At 37.5% G+C, this 12,788-nt stretch overlaps 1 protein-coding gene across 2 annotated transcripts in view; it reads left to right on the top strand.

Moving 5' to 3' along the window:
• LOC149786271 (polyphosphoinositide phosphatase-like) overlaps nt 1-12,788 on the top strand; it is a 75,050-nt gene that overhangs the window by 54,223 nt on the left and 8,039 nt on the right. The window contains exons 19-21 of one of the 2 annotated variants that reach the window (XM_089976650.1): nt 337-411; nt 2,794-2,853; nt 8,315-8,584. In XM_089976650.1, coding sequence (XP_089832776.1) covers nt 337-411; nt 2,794-2,853; nt 8,315-8,584 — 405 coding nt within the window. The remainder of the gene's footprint in view (nt 1-336; nt 412-2,793; nt 2,854-8,314; nt 8,585-12,788) is intronic. The other variant, XM_089976651.1, reaches the window with a different exon arrangement.

Genomic DNA, 12,788 nt, shown 5'->3' on the forward strand with positions numbered 1-12,788 from the left:
TATCTCCCATTTTGTGATATACATGCATTGATTATGACACCTGTTAAAAGTTGGCATGTTTATCTAACTCATCCAAACTTAGCTTTAACATCAAAATCTGTAAAGGCTGTGGCATAGTAATTGAGTTGATTGGGACCAACTTGTTTTAGTAATCCATAACATTATAGTTATCATTCTTATAGATTTTAAATAAATTTATATCATGACCATCAAGGCTGTATTTTGGAAACAAGCAAATTGTTTAGGTAGTCAGCAGAATACAACTACTGGTGTTATAGTTTGCAAAATGTTACTTATTCTGAACATTTACATTTTCTTTCACTAATTTTCTTGTAGGAACTTCATGCCAAAGTCAGCTGTGGATTTCAGTCCATTTACACGCAGGATTATTGAAAGAAGTAAGGAAGTTAAGTAAGTGACAGGATTGTCATCATTTTGCAATACACGTGTTGCTATTGTGGTTAAAAATTCAGTATATATGTATATATTATTTTTGTTTGCTTGATTCAACATTGTAAACATCGGAAGCAGACGACATAGTATTTTTCTTCTATGTATATATGTGTAGTCATGCATGCACCCCTTTGGTGAAAATAGACTTGTCCAGGAACTAGAAATGACTGATGTACAGGTTAGTCTTTTACAATGAAAATTTCTGTTTGGAATGAAACTCACAGACAATAAACAGTGTTAGGGTCCCACCTGGACATAATTAGGTTTGAAATTAAAAATCAGTAAATGAACTAAGTTCTGTGTATCTTTTATCTCATTTGCATTTTTTGTCTCTTAAATTGGTAGCAGGGTATAAACAAATGGGGAGGTATATTCAGACTGTAATTTACTACCGATCACACATAGTATAATCGAATGATTACTTTTAGGTTTTTATATGTTTAATTGGTAGTTAATGGGTCATTCTTTTATAATACACTTCACATTATTGTTTACACAGGAAGTTTTTACTATAAATTGCTACACTGGAAGCAAGGTGGGAAAAAATGTATGTTCCAGCATTTTTGTAAAAAATAATTTTGAGTACTCTTTAGATTTCAATGGGTAGTGGGAGATACCACTCATTATGGGAGGAAAACCCTCCTAACCAGGAGGTTTATATATATGTAATGTGGCAGTAATTGGTTGATAGATCATAGTAAACAGTTGGGTGACTGTTGCAAACATGTAGACACCAGATCAATCTATCAGAGAATTTTGATAAACACGTAGATACCATATCAATCTATCAGAGAATTTTGACAACATGTAGATACCATATCAATCTATCAGAGAATTTTGATAAACATGTAGATACCATATCAATCTATCAGAGAATTTTGATAAACATGTAGATACCATATCAATCTATCAGAGAATTTTGATAAACACGTAGATACCATATCAATCTATCAGAGAATTTTGATAAACATGCAGATACCATATCAATCTATCAGAGAATTTTGATAAACACGTAGATACCATATCAATCTATCAGAGAATTTTGACAACACGTAGATACCATATCAATCTATCAGAGAATTTTGATAAACATGTAGATACCATATCAATCTGTCAGAGAATTTTGATAAACACGTAGATACCATATCAGTCTATCAGAGAATTTTGACAACATGTAGATACCATATCAATCTATCAGAGAATTTTGATAAACATGTAGATACCATATCAATCTATCAGAGAATTTTGATAAACACGTAGATACCATATCAATCTATCAGAGAATTTTGACATGTAGATACCATATCAATCTATCAGAGAATTTTGATAAACATGTAGATACCATATCAATCTATCAGAGAATTTTGATAAACACGTAGATACCATATCAGTCTATCAGAGAATTTTGACAACATGTAGATACCATATCAATCTATCAGAGAATTTTGATAAACATGTAGATACCATATCAATCTATCAGAGAATTTTGATAAACACGTAGATACCATATCAATCTATCAGAGAATTTTGACAACATGTAGATACCATATCAATCTATCAGAGAATTTTGATAAACATGTAGATACCATATCAATCTATCAGAGAATTTTGATAAACACGTAGATACCATATCAATCTATCAGAGAATTTTGACATGTAGATACCATATCAATCTATCAGAGAATTTTGATAAACATGTAGATACCATATCAATCTATCAGAGAATTTTGATAAACACGTAGATACCATATCAATCTATCAGAGAATTTTGACAACATGTAGATACCATATCAATCTATCAGAGAATTTTGATAAACATGTAGATACCATATCAATCTATCAGAGAATTTTAATAAACATGTAGATACCATATCAATCTATCAGAGAATTTTGACAACACGTAGATACCATATCAATCTATCAGAGAATTTTGATAAACACGTAGATACCATATCAATCTATCAGAGAATTTTAATAAACATGTAGATACCATATCAATCTATCAGAGAATTTTGACAACATGTAGATACCATATCAATCTATCAGAGAATTTTAATAAACATGTAGATACCATATCAATCTATCAGAGAATTTTGATAAACATGTAGATACCATATCAATCTATCAGAGAATTTTGATAAACACGTAGATACCATATCAATCTATCAGAGAATTTTGATAAACATGTAGATACCATATCAATCTATCAGAGAATTTTGACAACATGTAGATACCATATCAATCTATCAGAGAATTTTAATAAACATGTAGATACCATATCAATCTATCAGAGAATTTTGATAATAAATGTACCTTAAATCTTATCTGACCTCTGCACAGGTCATCTGCACATCACAGACGTACTAGTCATTTTCATGTTTCACATGGTGGATCATGGAGGTTAGTTGTATTTCTGCATCCCTTGCTATATTGTAAGCAGATTCTAACCAAATATCTTATCAAGTTCCCAACTTCCACAGCTTATGATTCCTCCATATCTTTCTGAAAAAAAATGCTTCCCAGAAAGTTGCTGCTGTCATGCATCATGTATGCCTTTAACCTATTGTTCTGAAAACCTATGCACATCACAAGTTTTGATATATTGGAGAACAGTTATAAAAAAACACAAGAAGATAGTGTAGTAGCATATAATAGTAAACAGATTTGGTAATTAATATGTTGATAGAACCTTCTACTGAGTTAAGCAAGATCTATGGTAAGAAAAATTGTCCATCAATTGGTATGTCTGTCAGGAATATATTTATGTGTATGCTTTTAAACAGATCCTTTACAAAATAACTTGCATGTGACATATGAGTTACTTATGTTCATCACTTATAAAGGGCTTGTAAAGTTATATCTAAGTGACTGTTCACTTTGCTTGCAGATAATCTTTATAAGAAATGTATAGGTGAATGATTATGATTTTTAGGTAAATTAGGCATTTCACTTATGTGTGATTTTTACTTTTAAGTGAAGCATTGTTTATTCATAAATGTGTTAGCTTATTAAACTTATACATGAAGTAAGTGAAATGTGAGTCATGCATTTACAAGTGATTGAATCAAATGTGATTCATTCACATGCTTCACTTATTAATGAAATATGAGTAATTCAGGTTGCTAAAAGTATCCAGGTGAGACATTCACTCAATGCACTTACACACGATGGAAGTGAAATGTGGGTCTATCACTACAGTTTGCACACAATGGAAGTGAAATGTGAGTCATTCACTTACTACAGTTCACATGATGGAAGTGAAATGTGAGTCATTCACTTACTACAGTTCACATGATGGAAGTGAAATGTGGGTCTATCACTTACTACAGTTTGCACACAATGGAAGTGAAATGTGAGTCATTCACTTACTACAGTTCACATGATGGAAGTGAAATGTGGGTCATTCACTTACTACAGTTCACATGATGGAAGTGAAATGTGGGTCTATCACTTACTACAGTTTGCACACAATGGAAGTGAAATGTGAGTCATTCACTTACTACAGTTCACATGATGGAAGTGAAATGTGAGTCATTCACTCAATACAGTTGCACATGATGGAAGGGAAATGTGGGTCATTCATGTTCTACAGTTACACGTGATGGAAGTGAAATGTGGGTCATTCACTTGCTGCATTTAAACATGATGGAAGTGAAATATAGGTCATTCACTTCCTACACTTGTAAGTGTCAGAAGCAAAATGTGAGCTATTCAGTTACTACACTTAAACATGAGAAAAGTGAATCCCTGTTAATTGTATGAAGTTTTGTAATAACAGCATGTCCCCTTCCCCCAAGGGCATGACAGGAAGTCATCTCAGTTGCAAGTCATCAGTTCAGTAAAATGTAGAAACATAACATAATCCCCGAATGATAAATGAAAGTTTTCTTTAAAACATTTGTCTGCTTGGCAGAATCTGTCATCATCAAGTACTGCTGGATTTGAAAGCTGGTTTTGATTTGGCCAGCACACCTGGCAGCTGTTTAGTTCTCTTTCAGAATCTAATGACTTTTCTTCTTTCATGTAAATGAATGTGGTTTCAGAAATCGACTATCAGTTTGTGAACACTAGGATATCAACTCCACCAAAACAAATGCCATAGGGAGCAAGTGTAGGAATGTTCCATTTGCAGACTGCTATGATTTAAATTGTGGAAAGAGGATAACAAAGCTTAAATTATGATAGTTTTATCCCCTAAAATCAAATGAGCTCTGGATTTGTCTCTTGCAACATCATTTGGGCAACAGTTTATTTGACAGCATCTAGCAATAAATTGTTTTTGATGACTTCAGTCAGAAATAAAAAAATAATATTGTTTTAAATGAAATCTTAGACACCAATTTATTGGTGGATGCTGAAGAAGTCCCCTTTTTACAGTGTAACCAGTATGTGAGTGTGTCTTCTAGCTTATGACCTCAGTTTGCTATTTACACACACACAGGGGCCCCGAGTGGCCGAGTGGCCTAAAGCGCTCACTGTTCAGGATCATTACCATCTCACCTCTGTCTGCATGGGTTCGAATCCGAGGCTTGGCTAGCATAGGTACGTGGGAAAGCCTGCCAGTAGCTTCTTGTGGGTCGGTGGTTCTTCCCGGGTTTTCCAGGGTTCTTCCTCCACCAGTTATACTGGCCGCCATGTATAGCCTATCTTGTGCTGAAAAATGGCGTTAAACCCTAGAACAACAACAACTACACACACACACACACACACACACACACACTAAAGTTGCTGTATCTAAGCTTTGATGCCAAAGGTCCTTCAGAGTTGGAAGTTTTCTTTCAGTGTGTTTTTATTTCTCTTGAACCATTTTCAATGAAAGATTCTGAGATTTTCTTTCATGCAGTATGATTGAAATTGATAAATCTTGTGGGAAGCTGTGCATTTTTAATGAAACAAATTAGTATCACCTTTTGTTGCAGAAAATAACAATGCCCATGAACTTCACTTATGTTCAACTCATAAATGCTTGTACCACTTAGAAATGACATAACGATCACTTATTAGTGAAATGTTAGTGGTTTTATTATGAGGTTTAATGCCATTTTTCAGCACATGATAGTCTTTAATTGGTATAGGAAGAACCTGTGAAAACCCATGGGAAGAACCATTGACCCATGAGAAACTACTGGCATGCTTTCTCATGTACCCATATTGACTGAGCCCAAGATTAGAACCCATGCTGACAGAGATTAGTGATCTGTAAAGGTGGGCACTGTGGACCACTCAGTCACTTGTAAGTGAAATGTTGGTGAAGCATGGATTAATATTGTATTACTTGCACATGCTAACTTTTACTAATACAAATTATTATTAACTTTCAAGTGACATACAATTCTATTTGTAAGAGATAAATTTCATTAGATGATTTAATAGTTTACTTAGTCCATTGTTGTTTATTATGTTGTGATAAAGAATAATGCGCCAAATTAGTTTTAGTTAACTAAAAGTTTACATTTCCATCAAGCAACAAGGGAATTAGCATTAGGTAGCTACCAGAGGGAAATCATGACTTACAAGTATAGCCAGGGCAAGCAGTTTAGACATTAGTTTATTTCCAGTACAGCACAACCTAATCTATACCAGTCACCTCCCATCTAAATATGCATCTCATGTCTGTCTTATTTCTAGTTTCCTCTCAGATCCTTTTCCTTATATACTTTTACCTATCTCACTCAGCCACATCCCTTGCACCAACACATTTGTCAGATTCCTTGGCTGCATGCTATAGAATGGTTTCATTAGATAAAGCCTGCATTCATCATTGATGATATCAGATAAGAATTGTTTTAAAAGATGCAGGGTAACTTTAAGCACAATTTGTTTAACATTTAGAGATGGAAGGAGAAGATCAGAAGGTATGATATATCTAATGAGGGAACAAAATATACTAAAACCGAATCAATCCAGATACTTTTTATTTCAAATCATGTTGGACAGATGAAGATCCAGTGACAACTGTGGATAGCTATAATCCCCCATCCTATGATATTTACTTTCTTACAAGCCTAGTTACTGCTCCGGTGGCTTATTGGTTAGAGTGTCTGCCTCGGATGCGGGAGGTCATGGGTTAAAATCCTTGGCCGAGTCATACCAAAGATTTACAAAAACAGTACTAACAGCTGCCTCGCTTGGCACTCAGCATTAAGAGGTTCATGTTAGGACTGGTTGGCCTGGTGTCAGGATAATGTGAATGGTGGGACATCATGCTACATGTCTGCGGCATGATGCCCCAGTGCTAGACATCACTATAAACTGTCACACTGCAGACATTATAGCAGTGTGACTGAAAAATTGTTAAAGCTATGTTAAAATTCCAAATCACACACAAACACACACATACAAGTCGAGTTAAACTGCAAACAACAAAGATCCTGATCTGCCATTAATAATGTGCCTGCAGATCAGGGTTTATGTTGTTTGTTTTACTGATTACTCCTAACAAGCTGCACTGACCCAGATCTGCTGGCATATTATGTGATGGGTTAATGCAGTTGGACTCGACTTAGAGGCAAGTATATATAGTAGTTTAAATACTTTTTTTCATTATGCATTGTGCTGATGTGAAGCTACTCCTAGCCAGTCATCGCAGTTAGGGAGAGTTTCAAAACTAATCAATTATGAGACACAAAATTTACTAGTTACCAGACTATGATATGAGCTTATTGATTTAGGCTGGGTACCAGTCAAAGATAAAGGATGAATTCCAACAAATTATTGCATCAAATAATGATGGAGAAAATCTGTTTCCAGAAATGTATTGGATGCCAAAGATTTAGATAGTGAAACATATAAATAAATAGTTTTGATGAATAAGATTTCAATTTCTTTTATACAAAATATACCGTAAATCCACAAATAATTTGTTTGTTTACAAAATCATATAAGGATGAATCATTTCAATATTAATCTATTGACGGTTTTTCCGTGACTGTACCTTTACATGGCAAATGTCTCAAATATCCACCATCACAGGTTTTATAATCTTTATATAATCCCATTATATGTCAATTACTCAATACCAATCATAATTATTTTCTATTTTGGCCATTGCATGTATTTGGTCATTTAAATATTCAACTAGTGTATGAATGAAAGGTATGGGATTTATCTTTTCTTTTATTTGAAACAATATTTATGTTGATAAGACAGAACTTTAGAATAAAAATTGTATCACATCAAGTTTCCAAGGATAACCACATTCTTGCATATGTTCCTACTTTATTAAAGTGAGATATAATATTACGGTGTTGTACTTAGCGCTAAACAAGTGGTTTTGCAGATTTTATTACATACATAAGGCTGCCAAAAAAAAATGTGTTTCCAATCAGCCAACTGTCCCTGTTTCTCATTGTGGCCCCTAGCACTTCTCTTCACCCATGGAAAAAAATGAACAAAAAAGTCCCAAAATTGATTTGTGGTTCAATTGATTTTGCCCAGGACTTTCGAAGTGCTTAATCCTCCTCCTCATAAAAGCAGTGCAATAGGAAACTCATTTATTTTTTGGCCAAATTATACATCAGTTTGTAAGCTCTTATCTGTGTGTGTGTTAAAATTGAGTAGAACTACAACCACTTGTTATGCTGTGTAGAACACCCATGCAAGCTTGGGCATTTTAGCCACATGAATGATTTCTCAACACAACCATTTAGCATTACAGCAAAACATCAGTAGTGACCCATGGCTTTTTCAGTACTTGGTAACATAAAAAAGCTCAGATATATCAAACTGTAACATATTCAGCTGGTTGTGTTGTATGTATCATATTATATTGAATCAGATTCTATGCTATCTATACAGTTATTGCCTTATATCTATGTATATTATTTATATTCATCTTTTCCATCTTTTTGCTATTTTCAAGTCAAGAAGTTAATCCCAACATCAGTGGCAAGGATTCAACGGCTTCTGTGACCTCGACAGCCTCAAATGGATCAGAGGATGCCAGCATCGGCAGTAACAGTAGTCTAGAAATTGAGGGTGATATCACCATCTCCAACTGGAGTACAGATGAGTCGGATGATTTCCATGAGATAGTGATAGACAAAAGTGTGGATAGTGCATGTTGTAGAAGAGATTCAGGAGTATATGGTCTGGAATTGAGGACACCCAATGATATAAAGATCTATGAGAGGTAAGTGAATGTTCTTTCCTTGTACTTTATTTCGTTAACATTGATTCCACAACAAGTTATGCCAACTTACACAATGTATTCTCTATGGCTGATGTTTCAGCAAAATGTTTTGAAGTGGAGGAAAATGGATAACTTGGAGAAAACACTTTGGATAGGTGACCAAGTACTTTTGCACTAATTAGAATGTGGAAATGATCACCAAATTGGAAGTGCAGTCTAAAGGTGCCTTATGGCTGCTAGTGGCTCATATGGGCACACTAGATCAGTTTTTTTCTTCTGACATCTTACCATATCATGATGCATTAATAGTACAACCACTGCCTAACAAATATAGCCCTCCAGAGCTTGTTATAAGCAGTAAAGTGCTGATGGTCATCATTGCACCTTGGTGGAGGTCAGGGTAGAGTGATCTCCACTTGGATAACGGGACTGGCACAAAATCCCATTCATACATCAGTTACTACTGCCATTTTTGCTAGGAAGCATTCCCTTTTCAGAGAGTTTGCAAATTCAGTATCCACTTGGGCCTTTTCACCATTAGAGTGATTCAGAAGTTTTCTCACACAGGAAAATATACTCCAGCTGTATTTCTGTCATATATGAATATTTCACCCTTCATTTGTCAGACTTGTCCCTATGATAATTGTTTTGGTGCCATTTTCAGAGGCTCCCTTAGGATCCATTGTACTTCACTCATTTTAGCACTCAACCTAGTCCATGAATTCTGTTGAACAATTGTCTGTCGTGACATACATGTAGTTTCCATAGGCATATTTTTATATCGAAGTATCTTCTTAACAGCAAGTTTAACATGATGTTTGATTGTTTTCTCCTGTTCTGCTTTGTATATTTAGAGAGGTCAGTACAGCATGCAAGATCAGGTGTGTAGGGCGTAAGCATCTCGAGCTACAACTGAGGTCAACTTCTCTACTTGTACAAGTATTGTATGGCATGTAACTTATGCTATACATGGCATATATTTTCATGCTGCTGATGCCACCTCTGTTTACACAGATTTTCATGAAATACCGTGAGCCAGCACCAGCATGGTATAGCAGCCCATTCTGACCAGCAATAGATACTCAACAGATATACCCCAGTGCTGGCAATAGTGATCTTTCTAAGGATCTTCAATACAGGCGCTGAGTCATACCGTGTGGTTGAGGGCGAGCCAGCTGTACATAGCCATCCTGGGGACAGGAAGGTCAGAAGTGGATCTACGGGTAAGTATTCCACTCACTTACCCAGACAGGCTTCAACAATGGAAAGGGGCTCTACAACTGCAAGCACCCAGGGCATTTTGCCAGGGACTGCCCCAAGGGCAGGTCGACACTGGTGAATGCTGTTGCCAGGGAGAAATGTGGGAGCAAGGCGATCTGTTAACCAGTAAACCTTGCATCCACCACCATCAATGGGGAAGGTGCCACCATATTGTATGACACTGGTTGTAGTGTCTCCACCCTTGTCAGCAAGAAATATATGAAGCCAGTGGACTATACAGGGAAGGTGATTGAGGTCCAGTATGCCAACAGCACGCTTGACTTGTTACCAGTTGTCCTCATTGATCTTAGGTCACCTTATGTAAAAGGTAAAATTTAAGCTGCATGCTTGTCTGGGTTGTCACATGACATCATACTGGGATGTCGTTATGTGTTGCTGCAACATAACCCCAAAACCTGTACACCGGCACCGGTGAGTGCTGTAGACATCAGGTCCAAGAGTCGTAGGTGAAGATAACGCTGATGCAAGTTACATCATTACCGGTTAGTAACGTACTGCCAGCCAAGTTGAAGAAACTGCAGCAAGAAGATGCAACACTGGCACAGTTGTATAAACACGCTGCAGAAGGGATCGAGAAGAGAATTCTGAATGGCTAGGTGAGGTTTATTTAAAAGAAGGGGATCTTGTACCGCCACTCCAGGAAATCATACAAGCACTTCAAGCAAATCGTCATGCCTAAGGCGAAGCGAATCAAAGTATTGAAGCTCATGCATGAAAATTTCATGGGAGGACACATAGGGATTGCCAAGACGCATGACCGTCTTGTCAAAGGATTCTACTGGCCAGTGGTCCAGGGAGATGTTAAGAGGGTTTTTCTCTCATGTGACAAGTGTCAGAGAATGTCACCGAAAACAGATCATCGACCTGTTCCCATGGGGAATACTCCTCTTATCAATGAACCATTCTGTCGCATCGCGTTGGATTTGATCAGACCCATAAAACCCACAAGGAAATCAGTTGCATGGGATTTGGTCATGAGTCGGAGTGCCTGACAAGATCCTGATCGATTAATGGACACAATTCATGAGTCATATGATTGGGGGAGGTGAATCAACTTATGTCAGTTAAGCATTTCACGACCACACCGGATCACCCCCCAGTGCAATGGACTGGTCGAATGCTTTAATGGAACTCTGAAAAACACCCTTAAGAAGCTGTGTGAGGGCCGTCCCAAGGATTGGGATCAGTATATTCCTGCCATGCTTATCACATATTGGGAAGTACTGCAGGTGAGTTTAGGGTTTCCTCCTTTTGAATTCTTGTATGGGAGGACCATGCATGGCCCTATCACCGTACTGAGGCAGCTGTGGACTGATAATTACTTTCAAAGAGGTACATACTACCTATCAGTATGTTACTGACTTGCGGAACAAACTGGAAGAAGTTTGTACTTTAGCACAGGAGAACCTCAAGCAAGCAAAGTCGCGTCAGATGAAGTATTACAACAAGCACATGAAACCATGCCAGGATGAGGCAGGGTACAAGGTGTTGTTGCTGCTGACCCAAGAGCACATCAAGCTTCAAGTTTCTTGGAGAGGGTCATAGGAAACGGTAGGTGGTCAAACCTATTGGATATGACTACCAAATAAAGAGAAGCTGTACTATGCAAATCTCCTTAAGAAATACTGAGAAAGAGAGGCCTCTAGAGCTTTTGTTGTTGCCATGATCGTCACTGAGGATACCAAAGGCAATGCAGGAAACACAAACACCATTCCGAGCTGTCCATTGACAAAGGCTGAGACACCCTCATATGTGGAGTGCAACCCAATTCGGACTATGTGGCAGTGGGAAGAGGTAAAGATGTTGCTGGTGCATTATTCCAATGTGCTTACAGAGATAGCCAGGAGAATGTCACTTGTCGAGTTCAGTTTAAAGCTAGTGGATGACTGGCCAGTTCAGTGGAAATTGAACAGATGATTGCTCTTGGAGTGATCGAACCTGCCATCTTCCCGTAGTTTCTCTGTAGTCATAGTACATAAGAAAGATAGCACCCATCAGTTTTGCATCAACTATAGGAAACTGAATCCGGTAAAGGAATTTCCGGTCGAAATGCTACTTGACCCAGAACATATTTTTGCCTCTGTGCTGATTGCAAAATATTTCTCAAATTTAGATTTGTCCAATGGCTATTGGCAAACCTCTGTCAGAGAGGTCAATAGGGCAAAACTTGCTTTTGCTACCCCCGAAGAAACCTACCAATGGTTAGTTATGCCTTTTGTAGTCCAGAACATGCAGAGCATCTTTAAGTTATTGGAACCCTTGCGCAGTAGGGGTTTTCACAACTTTATGGATGATCTCCTGCTAGCCACCGAGACATGGGGTGAGCACCTAACTCTGCTAGTCGATGTTTTGGAATGATTGCGTCAAGAGGGATTGACGGCTCGTCCTTCAAAATGTCATGTTGGATTCTGGAGGCTAGACTATTTGGGACACGTGCTGAGCCAAGGCACACTGTCACCAGAGAAATCTAAGGTGGAGCTGCTGCAAAATGCCGCATGGCCCACTACGAAGACTGAGGTAAGTCATTTCTGGGATTGGCTGGGTATTACCGGAAGTATGTAGCCAATTTCAGCACAATTGCGAGATCGTTATCTGATCTTACCAGGAAACGGGCCCCGAACAAAGTTATTTGGATGGATGCACGCTTTCCAAACTCTAAAGGATAGACTGACATTCGATGCTGCTGTCCATCTACAGGATCTGTCCAGAGACTTTGTATTACGCACTGATGTGTGTGATACAGGTCTTGGAGCAGTGTTACTACAGAAACATGATGGAACGCTTTTTCCCTGTCTCATATGGCAGTCAGAAACTATCTGCAGTCGAGAAGAACTACTCCATATTGGAGACAGAATGCCTCAGAATCGTGTTCAGGATATCACGGTTTATATTGGAGAACGACCATCAGCCACTCGCGCATCTT

The sequence above is a fragment of the Sinohyriopsis cumingii genome, chromosome 12 (genome assembly GCF_028554795.1).
Source record: "Sinohyriopsis cumingii isolate HCF-2022 chromosome 12, ASM2855479v2, whole genome shotgun sequence".
NCBI lineage: Eukaryota > Metazoa > Mollusca > Bivalvia > Unionida > Unionidae > Sinohyriopsis > Sinohyriopsis cumingii.